Source organism: Pan troglodytes, chromosome 2, assembly GCF_028858775.2.
Source record: "Pan troglodytes isolate AG18354 chromosome 2, NHGRI_mPanTro3-v2.0_pri, whole genome shotgun sequence".
Taxonomy (NCBI): Eukaryota; Metazoa; Chordata; class Mammalia; order Primates; family Hominidae; genus Pan; species Pan troglodytes.
The window spans coordinates 186,583,295-186,609,660 of NC_086015.1; the positions used below are offsets into that span (position 1 = coordinate 186,583,295).

Consider the following 26,366-nt stretch of genomic DNA (forward strand, 5'->3'; position numbering starts at 1 on the left):
TGTCTCAAAAAAAAGGTTTTTAAAAAAACAAATGCTTGAAAAAGAGAATTTCTCCTGGCAGGTATTTTAAAGTTATTATGTTAGCACTAATAAAATAAAAAGAATGAAACAAGACCAAGAAATAGATTATAAATTCAAAAATAACAATATGTAACGAGTGAGGCATTGCCAATCAATGAAGAAATACTTAATAAATGCTACCGAGGAAACTGAGTCTCGCCTCATATCATAGACAAAAAATATATATATATCAGAAATTTAAAAGTTGTGTAAAAAAATAAAACCACTAAAAGATACTTTAAAAAAAACACCTGATGATTATTTACTTATTCTTTACTTGAGGAAGGATATAAAAGCAACAGACGAGGCCAGGTGCAGTGGCTCATCCCTGTAATCCCAGCACTTTGGGAGGCTGAGGCGGGCCCATCACCTGAGGTTCGAGACCAGCCTGGCCAACATGGAAACCCCGTCTCTACTAAAAATATAAAAATTAGCTGGGTGTGGTGGCAGGTGCTGGTAATCCCAGATACTCAGGAGGCTGAGGCAGGAGAATCACCTGAACCCAGGAGGCAGAGGTTGCAGTGAGCCGAGACTGCACCACTGCACTCCAGCCTGGGTAACAGTGAGACTCCGTCTCAAAATAAATAAAATAAAATAAAATAAAATAAAAGCAACAGAAGAAATTATAACCAGCAAAAGAGTCAGCGCTCACCGTTTGTGGAAAGAAGTCAAAAATAATGACGACTTGTGATAAGAGAGAGCGAGATTGTATTATCCGTGCTAGCAGGGGAAGAGTAGAAAGCAATTCCACTCTTCAATTTGTGGAGGGAACACGGGGGTTTTTAAACAAAGAGCTTGGAAAGTAGAAGAGGCAAATGGGCCTATGAGATGCCAGGTGGCGTGACTTGCTCCAGTGGCCTTCTTGAATTATTGTCTCATTTGGTGAAGGGGCTGGCACCTTTGTGGATCCTGCCAGGTTGTAAATTAGTCAGTCTTCAGCTGGGTGTGGGTTCCATCCTCGAAGGAATCTTTTGTTGAAGAGAGAATTCTGGAGGTGCCTGGTCCCTATCAGGATCTGACTCCTGAAGCTTCTACGGAAATATATGACCAGATAAGACAGCATGGTCTGTGCTTAATAAGCATTAGGTAAATAAATGTTCATAAGGCATGAGAGTATAGTATGGGAAAGGAAAGGGAGTGGAGGTTCACAGCACATTCCATTGCTGTCCTTTAAGATGAGAGGTAACATACATGCAGTTTGTGTCAAAGTTATATCTTGAAACGGACAGGGGGAAGAGGAAAAGGGAAAGAAGAAAAAAATGTTTAAAAAGTGGTCTGAGGCTCAGCTAAGCTGATGGTTATAAAACAACAAAATAAAAGATCTATAGATTTGACTACATACAATTTTAAACCTTTTATGTTAAAAGACATCAAAAACAAAATTATAAACAGAAAACTGTAGAATAAAAAACCTTCTATAAACTTAAAAAAGGTTTAATAACTTTAACATTTAAAAAATTTATGCACAAATACCTTGGTCCCAAGCCAAATATTAACAAAACAGCTAATAAAAACATTAAAATCATTAGACTTCACTCATAATTTTTTTAAATTCAATTAAAATGAATACAATACCACATTTATCTATCAAACAAGCAAAAATTCAAATAAGAAACAATAAAAATAGGCATCACCAGAAGGCTAATATTACAGGTACGGCATCATTCCCTTAACATGCATTGTTTTAAAACAACCCTGTAAGTTCTGTCATTAGCTCATATGTCATACAAAATCACAAGTGCTGATAAAGAGATCAAGTGAAAACAAGAACCCCATATCCTGTTGATGGGTGTAAGTTTCCCAGAAGGCAATCTGACCAAAACATATTTAAAAACTTCACACTTACACTCTCTAATCCAATAATATTTTCTAGAATTCTACTTGTAAAACAATATGGGCCCGGCGTGGTGCCTCACGCCTGTAATCCCAGCACTTTGGGAGGCCGAGATGGGTGGATCACGAGGTCAGGTGTTCAAGACCAGCCTGGCCAACATGGTGAAACCCCGTCTCTACTAAAAATACAAAAAACTTAGCCGGGCATGGTGGTGGGCGCCTGTAATCCTAGCTACTCGGGAGGCTGAGGCAGAAGAATCACTTGAACCTGGGAGGCGGAGGTTGCAGTGAGCCGAGATCGTGCCACTGCACTCTAGCCCAGGTGACAGTGCAAGACTCCATCTCAAAAACAGAAAGAAAAAAAAAATCTGAAATGTGTGCAAAAATTTCTGACTAAAGATGCTCCTTGCATCTTAAAAATAACATTGGGAAACTGGGAATAACCTATATGAACAACATAATTTATGGTGAAATCATGTAGCAAAAAATTATAAAGCTGTTAAAATATTATCTATGGAGATGTCTTAATAGAATTTACAATATAATTGAATGTACAGTATAGTTTTCATAAGCAGAATATAATCTATATAATTCTATCTGTAATATGTATGATACATATAAAGAAAGCTAGATCATATCATCTTAACTATGTAAAAATGCCAAAGGAACAAAAAGCTAGAGGGATATAGCTCAAAAAGGTAACTGATTATTATTAGAAAATGGGATTATAGACTTTCTTTCTTGTACTTTTCTGTATTTTCCAAATATTGAACAATGAGCATGTATTATTTTTTCTGTATTGTTTTTGTTTGCTAATTCTTCTTAAATTTGTTTTTTTAACCAATAGTATAAGTCACTCTTTTGGGAATATAGTTCTATGAGTTTTGACAAATGCATGGAGTCGTTTAAGCATCGACACAATCAGGATACAATATAGTTGATTGCCCCTGTGAGTCAAACCACCCACCCACCCTTAACCCCTGGAAATCACTGCATTCCTATAGTTTTACCTTTTCCCGATATCATAGAAAGATTAGTATGTACCTTTTGAATCTGACATCTTTATCTTAGCATAATATATTTCAGATGTATTCATATTATCATCTGTATCAATAAATCATTTCATTATTGAATATGCCACTGGACAGATGTACCTCAGTTTATCAATTCTCCAGGTGAGGGACACCTGGGTTGTTTCCAGTTTCATTTTGTATTTTTTAGACAGGGTCTCACTCTGTCGCCCAGTTGGAGTGCAGTGGCGTGATCTTGGCTCACTGCAACCTCCGCCTCCCGACTTCAAGCAATCCTCATGCCTCAGCCTCCCCAGTAGCTGGAGTTATAGGCGCAAGCCACCATGCCCAGCTAATTTTTGTATTTTTAGCAGAGACAGGGTTTTACCATGCTGGCCAGGCTGTCTCGAACTCCTGACCTTAAGTGATCTGCCTGCCTCAGCCTCCCAAAGTGCTGGGATTACAGGCATGAGCCACCACCACACCTGGCCCTGCTTCTAGGTTTTACTGATTAAGAATAAAACTGCTATAAATATTCATGAACAGATTTTTGAGTGACCGTGAGTTTTCATTTTCTTGGGTTGCGATTACTGAGTCGTATATTAAATGTATGTTTAACTTTATAAGACACTGCCAACTGTTTTCCAACGTGGCTGTACCATTTTACATTCCTACCAACAGTGCGTGTAAGATATCCAGTCCCTTGTCATCTTCACCATGTCTTGGTATTGTCATTTTTTTTAGTCACTCTAACAGGTACACAATTTCACTGATGACTACTGATACTGAGCATATTTTCATGTGTTTTTTGCCATCTGTATATCTTATATCTTCCTTGATAAAGTATCCATTCAAATCTTTTGCCCATTTTTAAATTGGGTCATTTGAGTATTTTATTACTCAGCTTGAGAGTTCTTTTTATACATTCTGGATCAAGTCCTTTGTCAGATATGCTATTCACAAGTCTTGGGTTTTTTTTGAGACAGAGTTTTGCTCCTGTTGTCCAGGCTGGAGTGCAGTAGCACAATCTCGGCTCACTGCAACCTCTGCCACCCGGGTCCAAGCGATTCTCCTGCCTCAGCCTCCCGAGTAGCTGAGATTACAGGCGCCTGCCACCATGCCCAGCTAATTTTTGTATTTTTAGTAGAGATGGGGTTTCACCACATTGGCCAGGCTGGTCTCGAACTCCTGACCTCAGGTGATCCGCCCACCTTGGCCTCCCAAAGTGCTGGGATTACAGGCGTGAGCCACCACACCCAGCCTATTCACAAATCTTTTTTCCCCAGATGGTGGGTTGTCTTTTCATTCTCTTAACAGTATTTTTTGCAGAGAAAAAAAAATGTCAATGTTACCAAAATCTAACTTAAATCAAATTTCTCTTATGAACCAGACTTTTGGTCTTTGTGACCAACTAAGGTCACAAAGATTTCCTCCTATGTTTTCTAACAGATTTTTTATTAGGTTTTATATTTAGGTCCATGATCCACTTTGAGTGAATTTTTCTATATGGGGTGAGGTATACATAAGGATTCAACTGTTTTGCACACAGATGTCTAATTGTTCCAGCACCATTTGTTGAAATTGCCACTACATCATACTCCACTGAACTGCCTTTATACCTTTGTCAAAAATCATTTGGCCATATTTGTATGATACTATTCTGCAATATCTCCTCTGCTCCATTGATCTATATGTCTATCCTTTTGCCAATACCACACTGTCGTGATTACTTTGCTTTAAAGTAAGTTTTAAAATTAGGTAATGTGAGTCCTCCAAATTTACTCTTTTAAAAAAATTGTTATTATAGTTCTTTTTGCCTACTATAGTATCTCTTTTAGCTGATTCTCAATTTCTACAAAAATATACAATAGATTTTTTATTGAAGTTGTGTTTAATTCATAGATCAATTTGGGAAGAATTGACATCTTGAGTCTTCCAAACCTTAAATATGGATGATATGTTAGTTTTATAAACAGAGTTTTTGAAGCCCTTATGAAATATCACATAATGCTCATTCTCCTCCCTCTTTCTTCTGCTTCTTTTTTAGATTCTACTGCAAAGCCACAGAAAATGACCAGGAAACATGATCTTTCTTTTTAAAATCTGGGTCAGTTTTCCCAAGGCACTGAGGGAGAAAATGGTCACCTCACATATGAGGTTTGTGTAGTGGAATTTTCCTTCTCATTTCTGCAGAATATGTCAAGGTCTAAAATCCCATTTCACAGCCTGCGGGCTTGTTCCTCCTTTGCAAGCAAGGCTAGAGGTATAAATATTGCAATAGAAATAAAATGGAATGAAGAATAGGAGGATGAGAATGCAAGAGTTCATAAGGCCTGTCATTCTAGTCTAGGTCCTGCACCAAACCCTCTTCATGGCGGGGGAGAAAAAAGAGGAAAGAGAAAGATGCTATGGGGTATGGGAGGTGCCAGTAAATTGGTGAGGGTAAGGGCCTGTGAAACCCTGAGGGCTAGGGTGGCCAGAGGACACTTTCGACACAAAGATGCCTCCGGCTCCATTTCAAAGTGTCTGTGTTGCTAGACGGTAAACATTTGCTCTCCCATCTTCGGAAAATTACCTTGTCCCCCCGATCTTCTGTGTGCATGATTTTTGAGACACTGGGAGAAAGAGCTGGATTTCACAACTAAACCAACCAAGTGCAAAAGAAAGGCAGCCACTGTGAAAACTGGAGCCCAGAGTAGAGAGGCCAGGAGACCACAAGATCAGCCCAACAATGAAAGAGAACCCTGGGGAGGCTTGGGACTCCACGAGCGACCTGGGAATGATGGCTGACTTTGCCTAAATACCGTCTTATGTTTGCTTAATGTCTACCTCCCCATTAGACCGCAGGCTCCAGAAGGACATTCCTTCATTCCTCCTGGCCCCCATTACACCTGAGGAGCTGCGCAGGATGCTGCGGCTGCAGAAGTGGGGGTGGTGGCCTGGTTCTGGCCCTCAGGGACCTATGGCCATGGGCAGGGGTTATCCCCACTCCTTCATATCCCATCCTTAGACCTGGCCCAGTGCCCAGCTCCCGCAGGCCTTCAGGAAATGTGGTTAGTCTTAAATTGGGGATTAAAGAGGAGAAACAGGCAGAAGGACCTCTTTCCCCACAGCAATTTAATTAATTCTAGCTTCCCAGGGTATTGAAAGAGAAAGCTAAAATGAATGTGAACTGATCTAACAATAGGTAGAAAAAAACAGACACACAATCCAAAACCTGGGCTGGACAGGTTCAGTTCAAATAACTGAACAAAGAAATCCAGAGGCAACTCTTCCAAGCCTCTGTGCTCATTTTGAACACCTGTAGTTTGTCCACATGCATACAGTTTGTACTTACAACCCCCTCACAGTAAAGTCCTCTAAATACAGAAAGTCTTCTATACTAAATAAAAGTGCATAGTGGTGCTGCCACCTTGCCATGATAATGGGAGGTTATAACTTTATTAGATTATTAGACTTTTTGTTTGTTTAAGACTCTAGTGCTTAGCATGGGAAATGCAATTAGGCAAACATTTCTTCCTTAACAGGCTTATCCTTATTTAAGAATTATGTATATATTACTTCTGCATGTTTAAAAACTACAAAGTAAATCCTCTAGCTTTAGCTAACAGTTTTTCTTTGGAAGAAAGTGACTATTAATAAGCCAACTTTTCGAGTGGCTCATAAAATACTTAAGATTCAGGGATTAATGCTTTCATTTTCTATTCGATTTTTTCAAAAGATTTTTCAAAACTCAGTAATAGCACTTTGTCATTTACTGGTTTATATATCACTTTGTCATGGGAAATTAAAGCAAATGTGAGCATTCAAATGCCTCAACCAAGTGCAAAACTGACCTGACTTTTGATTCTGACGTTTCCTCTTGCTATGACCTTGGGCAAGCTTCCTACCCTGCTTAAGCCTCAAATTTCTCCTCCATATAAATAGACTGCACTTACCATTAAACTTAATTAAATAAAAATGTACATAATAAAGCACAACTTGTGACACTAAAAGGCAGGAAATAAATGGTAGCTAAAATTTCTTTTTTTTTTTTTTTTTTTTTTTGAGATGGAGTTTCTGCTCTGTTGCCCAGGCTGGAGTGCGATGGTGAAATCTCAGCTCACTGCAACCTCCACTTTCTGGGTTCAAGTGATTCTCCAGCCTCAGCCTTCTGAGTAGCTGGTATTACAGGTGCCCACCAGCATGCCTGGATAATTTTTGTATTTTGTAGTAGAGGCGAGGTTTCACCATGTTGGTCAGGCTGGACTCAAACTCTTAACCTGAGGTTATCCACCCACCTTGGCTTCCCAAAGTGCTAGGATTACAAGCGTGAGCCACTGAACCCAGCCAATAACATCATTTTAAATGTTATTTCCATATCCTCTAGCCTTTCCAATCTCTTACTCCTAGAAAAGGATCTATATGAGGAAGGAAAAACAGTGAGACACCATAGGTCTGCCTTCAAGCTTGAGGTCATTCTTTCTTTCAAGGCAAAGCTCACTGTTGAGCTTTGTTGTCCAAGGAAGGGTTATTGACCATGAAAGCCTAGGCAGAGACTACAATAAATCGGACAACTAGTGCAGAAAGACCAATGCAAACTCTAAAAGTGGCTATTCCCCTTATCCCGCCAATTAAATAGCTTTCCCCTCTCCATCTACCTAAATCTTTTCCTTCCTTCAAGATCAGCTCAAGTCACATCTCCTATGAAGCTTTTTCCAGTCACTGAAGCTCACAATAACTTCAGCCTCCAAACTCTCACAGCACTATCTATATTGGCAATTGATCAAGCATCAACTTGTGACTTTTTGCAGTCTTTCTTAATATAACTATCATATTGGGCCTTGAACTCCCCTCCAGTCCAGTGGCCTACAAGCGTCCTCTCCAAACCCCTCAGATCCTTTGTTATGTGGATAAAGCAGGGACCCATGGGTGACTCAGCCAGTGTTAAGAGCTCAGGCCCTCAGATTCCCCATAATTCTCTCCCCATGACAGCTTGTGGGCCATATGCCTGGGCCAGTGCCTTGGTCGTGGTGGGTGCTGTCTAAATACCATCCGTTCATTGACCAGTGACATCTTAATGTAGTTATGGTGCCCGAGCACCTAGGCAGTCACATAGGGGAGGTGGCACACTGAATATGGGGCAAGGTTCCTGTTTTTCCCAGTGCCAGCCTGTAAAACTGTCTAAGTATTTTACATTCTTAATGATTCTAAAAGTTGAAAGCATAATGCCAGCACTTCCCAAGTTATTAGACTTGTTTTAGGGTGACTGTTCACCTCAAAGCCCTCTTCCCCAAGGACTTCTACCCCCATCCCAAGATCCAGCCACTCTCTAAATCCGCAGCTGAATAAAGAGCTGATCTGCAGAGAAAAGCAGAAGAATGGTATAGACACAGGAGGGAAGCAGAGCACAGTGACCAGGTGACACCAGAGAGAGAACAGCTGTCTTAGCTCCTGACTGCGCACCTTGCTGATGAGGCCCAGGGGGACCTCCTGCTCTGAGGTTCTGTGAGATACTCCCTAGCCTGGAGAGCACTCAGCACAGACTAGCAGTGGTCAGGAACTCAGACTCTGAGGCCAAGACCACCTGGGTTCAAATCCTGGTCCTGCCACTTACCAGCAAGATGCTCCAAAAGGAGCTAATTTATTTTTTGGCTTTGTTAATTTGAATTAAATATGCATGTCTTTGGTAATGTCAGTGTGTTAAATTCCAAAATCTCTTAAGTTGATTATAATTATTGCCTGCCAGTATGAAATAAGTGCTTTAATTTCACAAGTCCATGACAATGAGATAGTCTCCCTTTTCAGACTCATTAAAATCAATCAATCCCCATTTCTCACAATCAGCAGAAAGAGCACTTACACTCATTTGGGAAGAGCTGGTCCATGGTGCCAGATTTGGGCTCAGAGGCCCTCTGGCTGGGTCATATTCACTAACACCCGAAAGGGAGCCAATGTGATAACAGCCTCACCCTTCAAAGAAAAATTCCAAAACAAGCAGGACCATTTCCATTTTGATCCTCAATGATTTCAAGTATCTGGCAAAGATTTTTAAATTAGCTATATTATTTAAGTGTAATTTTTGTAGAAATGTTAGGCTACTTGAAGCTTTTTTTTTTTTAAATAGGGAACACACATGAGCCTTTGGAACACAAAGGATGGCCTGTAGCCATAGCTGAGAAGTACAGGAAGCCCTGATGAGAGGCCAGCTACCCAGACTCCCTGAAATCAGAGGTCCTTGCCTTAGTTGGTTCCTGGATAACAAATGATACGAAGCATTTTATCAAGCTGAGCATCCTTGAAAATGAACTACAGTTGTTTAACATTCAAGATCCTTGACATCTGGCTAAACACAGAGAAAAACTTTGAGACCCAGTTTTCTGGTATCGCTTGCAAAGATGGTAGTATGGCAAACTCTGTAACATGCTGGACAATGCTGTAACGAAGGAAAGCTGTGTACGTGAATTACGTTTTCTCTGTGAAATGCACAGAAGGTTAAAAAGCCAAGGAGATGTTCTGCTTCCACTAGAAGCCAGAATGCTAGAAGGAGACTCAGTACTACCCTAACAACAACAACAACAAAAACCCAGATAAACTACAAAATCATAACTTTTCTTAAATGCATACAAGCAAATAAGAAGCAATCACCTAGAAGTTTTAAATCAATTGTATAAGACTGAGTGAGAGTAGACTAATGGGAGCATATAGAGCCCCTAGGAGTCAGTGCAAAGGGAATTCACAGCTACTTGCAGGCTCTTCTCTAATTGTTTGTTTGTTTGTTTGTTTGTTGTTGTTGTTGTTTGAGACAGAGTCTCCCTCTGTCATCCAGGCTGGAGTGCAGTGGTGCGATCTCAGCTCACTGCAACCTCCACCTCCCAGGTTAAAGCAATTCTCCTGCCTCAGCCTCCCGAGTAGCTGGGATTACAGGCACTTGCCAGCCACCACACCCAGCTGATTTTTGTATTTTTAGTAGAGGCGGGGTTTCACCATGTTGGCCAACCTGGTCTCGAACTCCTGACCTCAAGTGATCCACCCACCTCGGCCTCCCAAAGTGCTGGGATTACAGGCATGAGCCACCACACCTGGCCTTCTCTAATAGTATTTTTAGTGGATTCCCTAGGATTTTCTATATACAAGATCATGTCATCTGCAAATACAGATAGTTTTACTCCCTTTCCAATCTGGATGCCTTTTATTTTTCTTATTTTTATTTTTTTTCCTAACTGCTCTGGCTAGAACATCCAGTGCAATGTTGAATAGAAGTGGTGAGGACGGACATCCTTGCCTTGTTCCTGTCTTTGGGGGAAAGCATTCAGTCATTCAGCACTAACTATGATGTTAACTGTGGGCTTTTCATAAATACCCTTTATCAGGTTGAGGAAACTTCCTTCTACTCCTAGAAGTGTTTGTTTTTTATCAAGATAGGGTGTTGAATCTTGTCAAATGACCTTTCTGCCTCTACTAAGATGCTTATGTGGGTTTTCCCCTTTGTTCTATTGATACATGTATTATATTGATTGATTTTTGGATGTTAAACCAACCTTACATTCCTAGGAAAAATCCCACTTGATCATGGTGTATAATCTTTTTTGTATGTTGCTGGATTTGGTGCTAGAACTTTGTTGAGCCTTTTTGTATCTATAGTTGACCTTTGAACAATGTGGGAGCTGGGGTGCCAACCTCCCTCATGGTTGAAAATACCTGTATAACTTTTGACTCCCCAAAACTTAACTGCTAATGCCTACTGTTGACTGGAAGCCTTACCAATAACATTAACAGTTGATTAACACTAATTTTGTATGTTATATGTATTATAAACTGTATTCTTATAATAAAACTAGGGAAAAGAAAATATTTTAAGAAAATCATAAGAGAAAATATTGTTAGGGTCACCCCAACCAGGCTGTTGCCCTCCCTTCCCATGGGTCTTACAATGCAGTCCTTTGTGACCTCCTCACAGCTCCCCCAGGGCTAAAGACAAACCCCACTTCACTGACCCCTCCAGTAACTGTTTCTCCAGGCAGTTACACGATGCAGTTAACATGTCTGCTCACCTCGCATAACAAAGCTGGCAAAAATATCTCCAGGATGCGGTCAAGACGCCTGCACCCCCAACTCAGCTCCCCGACCCTGACCCAGTTCCTCGCCCTGTAAAGCCCTGCAGTAGTCTGTAAGCAGGGCTGCCTCCTCTGCTTTTGTCAGGAGGTAGACCAGCAGGACTGACAATAAATCAGCTTGCCTGAACTTGGGTCTGTTGGCCGCATTCCTTTCTCGGCTGTCCTTCCAATTATCCCTTACAAATATATTTACTATTCATTAAGTGTAAGTGGATCGCCATAAAGCTCTTTATCCTCGTTGTCTTCACCTTAAGTGGGCTGAGGAGGAGGAAGAGGAGGAGGGGTTAGTCTTGCTATCTCAGGGTGGCAGAGGAGGAAGAAAATCCACGTATAAGTGGACCCGTACAGTTCAAACCTATGTTGTTCAAGGGTCAACTGTATATTCATAAGAGATTTAGCCTATAGTTTGCTTTTCTGTTGCATTTTTTCTAGTTTTGGTATTAGGGTGATACTGACTTCATAAAATGCGTTGTGGAATATTCTCACTTCTTCTATTTTTTGGAAGAGTTTGTGAACAATTGGTACGAATTCTTCTTTAAATGGTTGGTAGAATTCATGTGAAGCCATCTGGTCCCGAGCTTTTTTGTGCGGGTGGGTAAGTTTTTAAAAAATTACTAATTCAGTCCCATTACTTGTTATAGGTCTATTCATATTTTCTATTTCTTGAGTCATTTTTGGTAGTTTGTATAGTTTTAGGAATTTGTCCATTTCATCTAGGTTATCTTATTTGTTGGCATATAGTTATTCGTATTATTCCTTTACAGGCCTTTTTACTTATGTAAGGATGGTAGAAATGTCCCCTCTTTCATTCAAGTCATTTACGCCTTTTCTTTTTTCTCTTGTTACTCTATAGCTAAAGGTTAATTTTTTCAATTAATCAACTTCTGATTTTGTTGATTTTCTGTATTGCTTTTCTACTCTACATTTCATTAATTTCCTCTAATCTTCACTATTTTCTTCCTTCTACTTTATATTTCGGTTGCTTTTCTTTTCCTAGTGTCTTCAGTGTGGAAGATTGGGTTATTGACTTGAGATCTTTCTTCTTTCTTAATGTAAGCATTTGCAGCTATAAATTTCCCTCTCAGCATTGCTCCCATTGTATCCTCTAAGTTTGAGTATGCTGTGTCTTGATTCTCTCTCATCTTAAAGTATTTCCCTTGTGAGTTCTTGTTTGACTCATTTGCTCTTTATATGCATGCTATTTAACTTTCACATTTTTGTGAATTTTTCACATTTCCTTCTGTTGTTGATTTCTAATTTTATTCCATTTTGATTAAAGAACATACTTTGTATAATTTCAATCATTTTACATTTATTGAGGCTGTTTTAGAGTCTAGAATATGGTCTGTCCTGGAGAATGTTCCATGTTCCTTGGAACACTTGAGAATGTTCCAAATGTATATTGTGCTGTTGTTGAATGGAGTATTCTGTGTTGGGTCTGGTTGATTTACAGTGTTGTGTAGGTTTTCCATTTCCTTGTTGATCTTCTGCCTGTTTGTTCTACACATTACTGAAAGTGACATACTGAAGTTTCCAACTATTATGTTTAATAGTTGAACTGAATTTTTTTTTTTTGAGACGGAGTCTCGTTCTGTTGCCCAGGCTGGAGTGCAGTGGTGCAGTCTCTCTGCTCACTGCAATCTTTGCCTCCCAGGTTCAACCGATTCTCCTGCCTCAGCCTCCCAAGTAGGTGGGATTACAGGTGCCCGCCACCACACCTAATTTTTGTATTTTTAGTAGAGACGAGGTTTCACCATGTTGGCCAGGCTGGTCTCAAACTCCTGACCTCAAGTGATCTACCCACCTCGGCCTCCCAAAGTGCTGGGATTACAGGCGTCAGCCACCGCACCCGGCCAATAGTTGAATTTTCTATGTCTCCTTTCAATTCTGTCAGTTTTTGCTTCATGTATTTTGGAGCTCCATTTTTAGGTGTTTGTAATTATTATATCTTGGTGATAGATTAAGCCTTTTATCACTATAAAATATCCTTGTGTATCTCTAGTGACTTTTTTTGTTTTAAGTCTACTGTATCTGATATTAGTATCATCACCCCAGTGTTTGTATAGTTACAATTTGTATCATACATCTTTTCCCATCCTTTTACTTTTTTATATCTTTGAATATACTAGTTGTATCTTTGAATATAAAGTGTGTCTCCAGGAGACACTACATAGTTGGCTCTTATTTTTTAAACCTAGCCTGACAATTTCTGCCTTTTGATTGGATCATTTATCCATTCACACTTAATATTACTGATATAGTGGGATCCATGTCTGTCATTTTATGTTTTGTTTTCTCTATATCTCATATTTTTTCATTTACTGCTTTCTTTTACATTAATAACAATTTCTAGTATAGCATTTTAATTTCTTTGATAATATTTTCATTATATTTTAAGTAATTTTATTAGTGGTTATTCTATAGTTTTTCATATACATCTTATCAAAATCTACTTCAGATTTATACTAACTTAATTAAACTTGAGATACAGAAATGTTACTTCTATATAGTGCTAATCCTTCTTCCCACTTTGCTGCTATTATTGTTATACATAGTATATCTACGTATGTTATAAACCCAACAATATGTTGTTATAATTACTATGTTATATAACTTTATGTTTATTATAGAATCTGAGACAAGAAAGGAGAACAAGTATATATTTATAGAGTTTGTAACATTAACCTTATTTACTATTCCTGGTTCTCTTCATTTGTTCCTATGGATTTGAGCTACCCTCTGGAGTCATTTCTTTATTCCAAATGCAGCTTTTCTCCTACCCACCTCCCCTGTGCTCTTGTTAAATATATTATATTACTGAATATATATACCCAACAGTACATTATATGCAGACATTCCTCAACTTACAATGGGGTTATGTCTTGATAAAGCCATCATAGGTCAAAACAACTGTAAGTCAAAAATGCACTTAATGCTGGCAACACAGCAGACAATCCCTAATTTATGATGGCTTGATTTATGATTTTTCAACTTTATAATGTTGCAAAAGCAATATAATTGGCCCTCTGTATCTGTGGGCTCTGTATCCATGAATTCAACCAACTGCAGATCAAAAATATTCAAAGAAATAAAAAACAATACAACAATAAAAAAATACAAATTCAAAATATAAAGTACAGCAACTATTTACACAGCATTTATATTGTATTAGGTATTATAAGTAATTTAGAGGTCAGGCTGGGAGTGGTGGCTCACACCTGTAATCCTAGCACTTTGGGAGGCTGAGGCAGGTGGATCACGAGGTCAGGAGATTGAGACCATCCTGGCCAACATGGTAAAACCCTGTCTCTACTAAAAATTTTTTTAAAAATTAGCTTGGCGTGGTGGTGCGTGCCTGTAATCCCAGCTACTCAGGAGGCTGAGGCAGGGGAATCATTTGAACCAGGGAGTCAAAGGTTGCAGTGAGCCAAGATCGTGCCACACCACTACACTCCAGCCTGGCAACAGAGTGAGACTCTGTCTCCAAAAAAAAAAAAAAAAAAAAAATGGTAATTTAGAGATCATTTAAAGTATACAAGAGGATGTGCATAGGTTAATCATTTACATCATTTTATAAAAGGGACTTGAGCATCCAGAGATTTTGGTAAACACTGGGGGGTACTGGAACCAATCCCCCTTGGATGCCAAGGAATGGCTGTATGCATTCAGTAGAAACTGTAACCCCATCATAAGTCATAAGAAGCTCTTCAACTTATGATGAAGTTACATCCTGATAAACCCATTGTACAGTCAAAAAGTTGTAAGTTGAATCATTGTAAGCTGGGGACCATTTGTACTTTTGTTTAACATAATTGCTTTTTAAATCAGTTAAAAGAATAAAGAAGAAATATGCATTTACAGTGTCTTACATAATTACATAATTACCTTTACTGATGCTCTTTGTTTTCCATATGGATTTGAATTACTACCTGGGGTCACTTGCTTTCAGCCTGAATAACTTCCTTTAGTATTCCTTAAAAGGTAGATCTGTTAGCAATTAATTATCTGTTTTTGTTTATCCAGGAATGTCTTTATTTTGCCTTCATTTCTTAAAGATACTATGTTAGTCCGTTTTCACACTGCTATAAAGATACTACCCGAAACTGGGTAATTTATAAAGGAAAGAGGTCAAATTGACTCACAGTTCCACATGGCTAGGGAGGCCTCAGGAAACTCACAATCATGGTGGAAGATGAAAGGGAAGCAAAGCACATGTTTACAGGGTGGCAAGGGAGAGAGACGGTGCAGTGGAAACTGCCACTTTTAAAACCATCAAATCTTGTGGCCGGGCCTGTAATCTCAGCACTCTGAGAGGCTGAGATGGGCAGATCACCTGAGGTCAGGAGTTCGAGACCAGCCTGGCCAACATGGCAAAACCCCATCTCTACTAAAAATACAAAAATTTGCTGAATGTGGTGGTGCGCACCTATAGTCCCAGCTACTTGGGAGGCTGAGGCAGAAGAATCACTTGGACCCAGGAGGCAGAGGTTGCAGTGAGCTGAGATCATGCCACTCCACTACAGCCTGGGTGACAGAGCAAGACTCCATCTCAAAAAATTAAACAAATAAATAAACCCATCAGATCTTGTGAGAACTCCCCCACTATCATGAGAACAGCATGGAGGAAACCACCCCCATGATCCAATCACCTCCCAGGAGGTCCCTCCCTCAACATGTGGGGACTCCAATTCAAGATGAGATTTGGATAGGAACACAGAGCCAAACCGTATTATTCCACCCCAGCTCCTCCCAAATCTCACGTCCTTTCCACATTTCAAAACCAATCATGTCTTCCCAATAGTCCCCCAAAGTCTTAACTCATTTTAGCATTAACTCAAAAGTGCAAGTCCAAAGTCTCATCTGAGACAAGGCAAGTCCCTTCTGCCTATGAGCCTGTAAAATCAAAAGCAAATTAGTTACTTCCAAGACACAATGAGGGTGCAGGTACTGGGTAAATGTTCCCATTCCAAATTAGAGAAACTGGCAAAAACAAAGGGGCTACAGGCCTCACGCAAGTCTGAAATCCAATAGGACAGTCATTAAATATTAAAGATCCAAAATGATCTCCTTTGACTTCATGTCTCACATCCAGGGTAAACTGATGCAAGGGATGGGCTCCCAAGGCCTTGGGCATCTCTGCCCCTGTGGCTCTGCAGGGTACAGCCACTGCAGCTGCTTTCACAGGCTGGCGTTGAATGCCTGCAGCTTTTCTGGGCATACAGTGCAAGCTGTCGGTGGATCTGTCATTGTGGGGTCTGGAGGATGGTGGCCCTCTTCTCACAGCTTCACTAGGCAGTTCCCCACTGGGGACTCTTATTTCTCCTCCACACTGCCTTAGCAGAGATTCTCCATGAGGGCTCTGCCCCTGCAGCAGACTTCTGCCTGGATATCCAGGCATTTCCATACATCCTCTGAAATCTAGGAGGTTTCCCAAACCTCACCTCTTGTTCTGTGCACCTACAGGCTCAACACCACATGGAAGCTGCCAAAGCTTGGGGCTTGCACCCTCTGAAGCAATGGCCTGAGCTGTAACTTGGCCCCTTTTAGCCACAGCTATAGCTGGAGTGGCCGGGACACAGGACACCATGTCACAAGGCTACACAGAGCAGTGGACCCCTGGGCCCGGCCCATACAACCATCTTTTCCTCCTAGGCCTCTGGGACTGTGATGGGAGGGGCTGCCATGAAGTTCTCTGACATGCCCTGGAGACATTTTCCCCTTTGTCTTGGCTATTAACATTCAGCTCCTTATTACTTATGCAAATCTTTGCAGCCAGCTTCAATTCCTCCCCAGAAAATGGGTTTTTCTTTTCTACCACATGGTCAGGTAGGCTGCAAAATTTCCAAACCTTTATGCTCTGCTTCCCTTTTAAACCTAAATTCCAATTTCAAACCATCTCTTTGTGAATGCATATAACTGAACACTTTCAGAATAAGTCTTGAATACTTTGCTGTGGCTGGGCACAGTGGCTCATGCCTGTAATCCCAGCACTTTGGGAGGCCAACATGGGTGCATCACTTGAGGTCAGGAGTTTGGGACCAGCCTGGCCAACATGGTGAAACCCCATCTCTACTAAAATTACAAAAATTAGCCAGCCATGGTGGCATGCACCTGTAGTCCCAGCTACTCGGGAGGCTGAAACACGAGAATCACTTGAACCTGGGGGGCAGAGGTTGCAGTGAGCTGGATCATGCCACTGCACTCCAGCCTGGGCATCAGAGTGAGACTCTGCCTCAGAAAAAAAAGAAAAAGAATGCTTTGCTGCTTAGAAATTTCTCCTGCCAGATACCCTAAATCATCTCTCTCAAGTTCAAAGTTCTATAGATCTCTAAGGCAGGGGCAAAATGCCACCAGTTTCTTTGCTAAGGTATAGCATGAGTGACCTTTACTCCAGTTCCCAATAAGTTCCTCATCTCCATCTGAGACCACCTCAGCCTGGACTTCATTGTGCATATCATTATCAACATTTTTGTCAAAACCATTCAACAAGTCTCTAGGAAGTTCCAAACTTTCCCACATCTTCCTGTCTTCTTCTGAGCCCTCCAAATTGTTCCAACCTCTGCCTGTTACCCAGTTCCAATGTCAATTCCACATTTTCAGGTTATCTTTATAGCAGTACCCCCACTCTTAGTACCAATTCTCTGTATTAGTCTGTTTCCACACTGCTATAAAGATACAACCTGGCCAGGTGCGGTGGCTCATGCCTGTAATCCCAGCACTTTGGGAGGCCAAGGCAGGTGGATCACAAGGTCAGGAGTTCGAGACCAGCCTGACCAATATGGTGAAACTCTGTCTCTATAAAATACAAAAATTAGCCGGGCATTGTGGCGGTCACCTGTAATGCCAGCTAATTGGGAGGCTGAGGCAGAAGAATCACTTGAACCCCAGGAGTGGGAGGTTGCAGTGTGCTGAAATTGCGCCACTGCACTCCAGCCTGGGCGACAGAGCAAGACCCCATCTCAAAAAAAGAAAAAAGATACAACCTGAAATGGGGTAATTTATAAAGGAAAGAAGTTTAACTGACTCATAGTTCCGCCTGGCTGGGGAAGCCTCAGGAGACTTATAATCGTGACAGAAGGCAAAGGGGAAGTAAGGCACATCTTCGCAAGGCAGCAGGAGAGAGAGTGCTCATGCAGGGGAATCTGCCACTTTTAAAACCATCAGAACCCGTGAGAGCTCCCTCACTGTCAAAAGAATAGCCTGGGGAAAAACCACTCCCATTATCCAATCACCCCCCACCAGGTCCCTCCCTTAACATGTGGGAATTACAATTCAAGGTGAGATTTGGGTGGGGACACAGAGCGAAACTATATCAGACAGTTTTGCCGAATACAAGATTCTTGGTTGACAATTTTCTTTCTTTGGCACTTTGAATATGTCATACCACTGCTTTCTGTCATCTATCATCTCTGATGAGAGTTGGTTGTTACCCTCATTAAAGTTTCTTTGTATGTGATGAGTCATTTTTCTCTTCTTTCAAAATTTTCTCATCTTTCACTTTCAGCATTTTTACAATAATGTGTTTGGGTGTGGATCTCTTTGCCTTTTTCCTACTTCAACATCATTGAGCTTCTTTGATGTACAATGTTTTTCATCAATCTGGGGAATTTTTTAAATCATTATTTCTTCTGATACTTTTTCTGCTCCTCCTCTAGCTCCTCTCTTTACATTCCATGTATATTAGTGCACTTACTAGTGTCTCACATTTTTCTAAGGCTCTATTCATTTTTCTCTATTCTTCAGATTGCATAATCTCTATCAAATCTATCTTCAGTTCCTTGAGTCTTTGTTCTTCCAGTTCAAATCCACTGTTAAGCTCCTCTAGTAAATTTTTAATTTCACTTATTTTCGTTTTTTATAGAGACAAGGTCTTGCTATGTTGTTCAGGTTGGTCTTGAACTCCTGGCCTCAAGCAATCCTCCTGCCTGGGCCTGGGATTGCAGGCATAAGCCACCACACCTGGCCCCTTTGAACATATTTATTGCGGCTGTACTGAAGTTTTTGCTAAATCAGACACCTGGGCTTTCTCACAGGCAGTTTCTGATGACTGCTTTTTGTTTATTTAAGGGTCACACTTTCCTGTTTGTTTGAAGGTCTCATAAATTTTGGTTCAAAACTGGACATTTTAGGTAATATACTATAGCAACCATGAATACTGATTCCTCTTTTCCCCATCTCTGGGGCTTGTTTTTGTTTGTTTGCTTGTTTAGTGACATAGCTAGACTGTTTTAGTGAAGTATATTTCCCTTGAAGTGTAAAGACACTGATGTCCCTCCTCAATGTTGCTTTGGTTGTGCCCATAGTCTGTGTGGGTTTAACAGAGTTGTACTGCCTGTCTCCCTTTCTGATCTCTCTGTTGTCTGCCTTTGTTTATATCATACTCAGCTGTTAAACTCCACCTACCTACTGCTTGCTTTATCGTTTTCAACAATGCCCTGGGGCATAAAATTGCTCCAGTCTTATTCAATTAAATTCAGGCAAAGATAGTTTTTGAGGCCAATCTTTAGGTTCCATATAATTCTAGTTGCCTCTTTCCCTGGTTCAGAGGAGTCTCTGATAAACAAGCTGGCCTATGGTTTAGCTTGTTGCTCTCACAAAGCTACCAGACTCCTCTTAATTTCTTACTCTCAAAATCTCCATTGTATTCAAGAGTGCCTTTAGACTTGAGCTTTCCCACACTCAGTTTTAGCTAAAGTCAGTTATTTGGGGGAGAGCTTCAAACCCTCTATTCTTCCAGACTGTCTCTACTTCCAGGCAAAATCTCAGCCAGGGCAGTAGACTGGTCTTGGCTTGCCTCTCTCAATGTTGAATCTCCATTTCATGAGGGAGCTGGGGCAAAAGCAACCAGGTCTCAGTATTCTCAGCCTGCTGCACCTGGGATAAAGCTTCTATCCTATGAATGGGGGCTGGGTGGAAAGAAGCAGACCCTGACCTCTCAGCTGTAGGCTCTCCAGGAACTTGGCCTCAGCAACTTGGAGTTAGAGAAGATGAGAAATGCTGGACACCTGCCCCTCCTGGCAAGGGACTATATCCCTTGACTAAAAGCTGAGGAGAGAGGAGCTGGGAGGATGAGGAGAGAGCAGGTCATGCTCAGGTACCATAGACACTCACTATTAATTACCAAGATTTAGTAGATTTTCTTGAATAAATGTATTTTTTTTCATTTGCTGCATGCCCTTCAAACAACTTCCAGAGGCTTTAGAAGCCTGGCTTTTAAAATAATTTTCACCAAGTACAGTTGCTTCACTGAGGAATGGATCCCTGGGACTCTTCACACTGGCATTTCTGGAAATGGAACTCCAACTCCACAACTGTTTCTTTTTAAATGTGACAAAATGGTAAGGGCAAGAGAGCTTTTGTAGACATTTAAATGTTTCTTAAATTTTATTTTGCACTTTTAAATTTGTCGATCAATTTTTTTAGGGTTCAAACATTTTTAGTAGCCCTTGAAGAGTCTGTGAACACTAGGCACAGTGTCCACAGAGCCTAATCGAAAAATAGCCCAAATATAGTCAGATGGGGGAACATGTCCAGCCTTCCCCACTGGGCACATTCCCACCTGATTAGCAGATACCCTACTCTAATTAGACTCTTCTTTCAGTACCAACAGCTGAGGCATGGACCCTAGACATTTCAGCTGCTAACAACATTGTATAATAATGAGCCACGGGCTGAATTTCTCAGTCTAGTATTTTTCTGGCTGCATGTTATCAATGCTGACTGTGTCCCAGAAGTAGCAACCTGGGTTACAGATCAGTATCCTAGAGCCTCTGTCACCAAAATAGCCACGAATCCGATCTCCAATTATATAAGGAATGTTTCAAAGGATATTCTTTTCTGCTTCACAGTTAATTGGGTGTAGCCAAACATATGAAGTCATTTTAGAACAATGATAAGATCAAAATGTAAAATAATTATGTCTAATGAGGGGGCAAGGTGGAAAGTGAGCCATGCTGGAAATGCAAAACCTCTATGGGGAGTTACTGACGTGGACCATTTTTTAAATTTTGTTTATTTATTTATTTTTTTTTGAGACACAGTCTTGCTCTGTCACCCAGGCTGGAGTGCAATGGCGCGATCTCAGCTCACCGCAACCTCCGCCTCCCGGGTTCAAGCGATTCTCCTGCCTCAGCCTCCCAAGTAGCTGGGATTACAGGCATGCATCATCACGCCTGGCTAATTTTGTATTTTTAGTAGAGACAGGGTTGGTCAGGCTGAACTCCCGACCTCAGGTGATCTGCCTGCCTCGGCCTCCCAAAGTGCTGGGATTACAGGTGTGAGCCACTGCGCCCGGCGACATGGCCCATCTTGATGACTATGGGTTTCCAGTTATTGGAAGCCCCCATGTGAGCCATATGTGCCCTGTCTATCAAAATCCTAGAGCAATCTGAGATGCATTCATAGATAGTCCATGTTACTTAGACAGCACACCTCCACATATAAATAGCAGTACAGCAAATTTGCAGATATTTCAACAACCGAAAAGGGATAGGATGAGGAAAATCAAACAATACTTTTCTGACACTGAAATTCTGTAAACCAATGTGACTCTATGGTCCAGAATCAATGGGAAAGGATGGTCCTACATGTGTCCTGCATGGATGAAAACACATCTAGACATGTGTTCACATGTGAACTGCATATTTTATAAGAGTTCCTGACAAATGGACAAAATCCAAAGAAAGAGGCCCCTAGAGTGAAGCACATCACATGAGGAACACAGGAAGGGCTTCATGTTTACTTTCAAATGGGGTTTTGGAGACAAAATAGTTATCTACAAATATTTTATAGCTGTCCTTAAAAGTGTAAAAACTGCCTGGTACTCAATACTCCAACTCCATTCCAAAACACAATCACTCATCTATTCAGCAAACATTTATTCTGCATCTCCTTAGAGTGAGGCCCTGTGTTAAGTGGCTATCTAGGGTACATAAGACTCTTCGTAAGTAATGAAGAGTCTAGAAGCAGAGCAGGTTAAACAAGCACACGAATAACCCAGTAACCATAATACAGGGGAGAGTATGATGGGCACAATGCGAGCAGAACAAAGCTTACTTTGGAATTCAGAGTCAGGAGTCATCATGTCCCACCAGCAAGATCAGAAATGATACCATGAAGGAGATGGCATTGCATTGGGTTTCAAAGGTGTGTACTATTTCTGTGAGAGATATACTAAAGACTTATTCCAGGTGGGGGGTAAAAGTGCAAATACTTAGAGGTGAGAAAAGGTCTGGAAAACATAATGGGACAGAGCCAAAGAACTGAAGAGTTCAAGTTGTCCAACCATAGGTGTAGAAATCTCAACTATTAGGGGATAAAGCTAGAACTTTATAGGCCAAACAGTGAAGAGCTTGTATCTTAGGCTGCAGAGAATGACTAGGTGCAGGTATTATTAAAGGCTTTGGAATATAGAGGGTCGTGTTTGTTTGACTCCTAGTATACATCAGAGGCAGACACAGAGAGACAGGAGGTTTGCACAATGGCTAGTGAAAAGGAAATGAAGTCCTGAAGTAGGATTGAGGCAGGTAGCAGTGGGGATGGACATGAGGAAAGAAAGCTGTGAGGTATTTCTGAAACTGAATCAACAGCAGCCAAGACACTTATGGAAATATGGGAGTGGGTGAAGAGAGATGACTCAATTATCAAGTCTAAGGGACATGGAAAGAGCAGAAACCCCTGCTGGAGGAGAAACTGACTCAGGGTCAGAGGAGGCCGAGTGAATACGGAAGACAGTGTGGCTACCCTGGCAAGTGGCTAGGATAGGACCCGGAGAATGTTCTAACCCAAAGCCTTGCTCCAAGCACCTCTCAAACCTTCCCCAATTCATGATCACCTCCTCAGAAGCTACTTGATAAGGAAATACCTGAAAAGAACAGGCAAGCATAGAGCCAATCTACCCTTGAGAAGCTCCACTGGCTACCCAAAGTGACCCTCCGTGAAGGCTGAGGCTGTTGCAGGGTTAGAGAAACGCCCACTCCACCTTGAGGTCCCCCAATAGGGGATATGAAGAGCTACCTTCCTGCCCTGAGCCTGCCACTCACTCCCCCTGAAACCTTAAAAGATGATCCTCTCTCACTTTGGGAGGCCAAGGCAGACGGATCACCCGAGGTCAGGAGTTCAAGACCAACCTGACCAACGTGGAGAAACCCATCTCTACTAAAAATACAAAAAAATTAGCCGGGCGTGGTGGCACATGCCTGTAATCCCAGCTACTCGGGAGGCTGAGGTAGGAGAATCGCTTGAACCCGGGAGGCGGAGGTTGCAGTGAGTCGAGATCACACCATTGCACTCCAGCCTGGGCAACAAGAGCGAAACTCCATCTCAAAAAAAAAACAAAAAAGATGATCCTCTCTGAGTCAATTCCTTCATTTGTAAGATAGGGGTAGTAATGAGTACCCCACCCATTTCACAGGTTTTATTAAATTAAGTACGAGGAGACAGAATCTTGCAAAGCACACAAAAGCCAAGGGTCATTAGAGGTTGAAAGCAGAAACTACAACAAATTCCTATGTGTATCCTGCATGGAGCTGTCTATGGAAGGAGGGAGGGAGCAAGGTAGGCAAGAAAATACCATAGCCTGGGCGCCACAAGCAGCTAAGTGTTAGTCAAGGAATACTGCCTGCCAGATTTTCAAGAAGAGCCTGCTCCAGAGAAATAGGAGGGACCTTTAAAATCATCCAGGTCAACCCCTTGTTTAACAGATGGGAGGCTTCGCCCTGAGAGAGGCCCAGTAACCCACCAAAGATCTTTAGTGGCGTGACAGAGGGACCAGGGATATGTCTAATAACGGGAATGTCTGTATAATCACAGTGTACACAGTATTTCTACCCAAATTATCTTACTTATCTTCACAAGTAGCCTTTGAGCTGAGTGGGAAAGTACTATTAAAATTCCTATTTTTCAACCTGAGGTTGAATGACTTGTCCAGGCAAAGATTCAAATCCAGACGGTCACACCCCGAGTCCACTGCTCTTTCTCTATACCACAACTTCATGCCTGTGCTGGGTTTTAGCACAATCATTTCAACTTTCATCATATTGCAGATTCCAAATTCTGTTTCATTACAAGTTCTTTTTCCTCTTATTTCACACTACTGCCTTCAGCAATATTTCACATTCAACCTTACCTGGTAGGATCCTACTGATCTTTTGTCGTAAAAGTTCAGTGCCCACAATTGGCACCAGAAACTTTTTTCTAAACTTGAATTATCAAAACTGGGCCTTCCCATATAAATCATCTTTACAAAGTATGTCCTCACAAGTGTATCATTTGAGATGTGCACGATTATTACAGCAAACACGATGGACTAATTGAGGCAACATTTAACACGCAAGTACCAAGAAAGCAGCTTTCACAAATGTGTAGAAAACCAAGGCAAATAGTTCCTGGCTTTATCAATAAAAGCTGATTTGCATTCATGGGAGGACCTCCAAGCACAGTCAGCAACAGAGAAAATGATCCCGATAATTCCAGTTGCCCACATCCAGAGGTTCTGAACCTGAATGTGTGTCTTTACTGAGGGAGGTCCAGGGAAGGCCAAGGGGAAGAAAGTGCTAAGAAAAAACTGACTGGGAACTGTCTCAATGTCCTCTTGCCCTTACTTAGTCTTTGGGGCCTGACGTTCCATCACAACCCTTATTTCAGGAGCAAGCAATGCATGTTTTGCTCCTCTTTTCAACTCAGGGAAGAAGATTAAAATTGCTCAGTCTCCTTGGCTTGCAGAGATTTCTCGCGGGGATCATCAGGGGTATGCTTAACCCTCCAGGCAGCACAGTAACAGGCCTAGCGGCCGAGCTGCGCAGGGGCGCTCCCATGTAACCTGCCTCTCCCTGCACTTTCTTATAAACAAGCCTTCAGTGGCGTGGCAATCATTTCCGCTGAAAAGCACTGGCATTCGTTCCTCTTATGCCCTCTCCTTTCTCACTATCCCCAAAACCAGAACATAACTTCCCACCCACCCTACTCCCGTCAGAAGCAGCTAACGGATGGTAACAGCCCAGCAGCCCTCGGTTTGGAGCTCAACGGACTCGGCAACCACCTGGTGAAGGCACCAGCCTCGGCCCCCCGACCCCCACCAGCGGCGCGCCCCAGGGATGCCCCCCGCTGGGCACCGCAGGCAGGACCCAGAGCAGCGAGGCCCAGATGCCGGGCAACCCCCCAGGAAGCGCGCTGCCCCGGGGCAGCGGGTGAGGCCAGGAGCCAGATGAAGCCCAGAGACCATCCTCACCCGCCATTAATAAAACGCAGGAAAAATTAAAGCTTCGTTTACCGACATGAGTGATCACTGTGGCCAGTCGCCGGGTGAGCTCCTGGGGAGGCATCTCTTCTTTTAAGCAAGACAGCATTTCACTGAAAAACCATTCCGTATAAATAAAGCCAAACAAAACTGTTTCTACCGCTGCGGTGGATGATTTTTTAAAGGCATCTCCGCCCAAGGATGCTCTGCCCTCGCCCTCTTCCTGGCTCTCCAGGCAAGAAACGAGAGTCCCTCGCAGCCTAGGCCAGCTCTCCCTCGCCACGCCCCGCGGGGGCTCCCGTGACAGACCAAGTCTGGCGCTTTCCCAGCGTCGCAGCTGGACCGAGAGAGGAGCGGCCGTTCTGCAAAAGGAAGCAAGTCGCCAATCTCGCCGGAACCGCGCCCCGGCTCCTCCGGCCGGGCGAGCGCCGGGGCTTCCAGAATCGCGGTCCCGGCCGCCAGGTTTCCGGCGCCGCCTCCAGGGACTGTAGAGTGAGGGATGCTCCGCCAGGTGCAGGGGAGGCGGCAGGTGGCCGTGGCTTCTCTGCGCCGCCGGCCCCACGCCGCAGCGCCCACCTCGTCCAGCCCACGGGTGGCGCCCGGGGCTCTCGGGGAGGCACGCACCCTCCCAAGCGCCGCTCGTTTTGGGGTCGGGAACGCTGCGCACCTTTCCCTGCGGGGAGCCCGCGCTCCACCCCCGGAGTGGAGCTCCGGTCCTTACTCGGAACCGTGGGGCGGGGAGACAGTGACTGAGGCGCTCCAGTCGCACCGGGGTCGGGATCATCAGACGCGCGCCGGCCAGGTCTCCGCCCCTCCTTCTTCCCCGCCCGGTGTCTGCGGAGGAGCCGCGGAGAGAAGGGGGCTGGCCCGGAGAGCTGGAGCGGGAGGCTGGGTGAGGCGCCGCTGCTTGCCCCAGCTCCTGACCCGGGGGGCGGCTGGCGTGTGTTTTCCCCCGCTTGGGGTTGTTCCACGCAGTTCTTGGCCTCCGCTGGCCACACCTGCACTGGGAGCCCGGCGCCCGGGGTGCGCTCCGACAAGGCTGAGCACGCGTGGGCGCGCTTACCCCCTGTTCGGGCGTTTTCCTTCGTGCAGCTGCGCCCTTGCCTCTGCTCCGTCTGTCACCTGTCAGGC

At 42.7% G+C, this 26,366-nt stretch overlaps 1 protein-coding gene across 3 annotated transcripts in view; it reads right to left on the minus strand.

The window, feature by feature from the left end:
* Positions 1–26,245, minus strand: part of MCF2L2 (MCF.2 cell line derived transforming sequence-like 2) — a 249,958-nt gene extending 223,713 nt beyond the window's left edge. For 2 of the 3 annotated variants that reach the window (XM_009446932.4, XM_003310140.6), the window contains exon 1: positions 25,269–26,245. In XM_009446932.4, the coding sequence (XP_009445207.3) occupies positions 25,269–26,019 (751 nt within the window). In that variant the 5' untranslated portion in view covers positions 26,020–26,245. The remainder of the gene's footprint in view (positions 1–25,268) is intronic. The other variant, XM_009446933.3, reaches the window with a different exon arrangement.
* Positions 26,246–26,366: the final 121 nt, after the last annotated feature.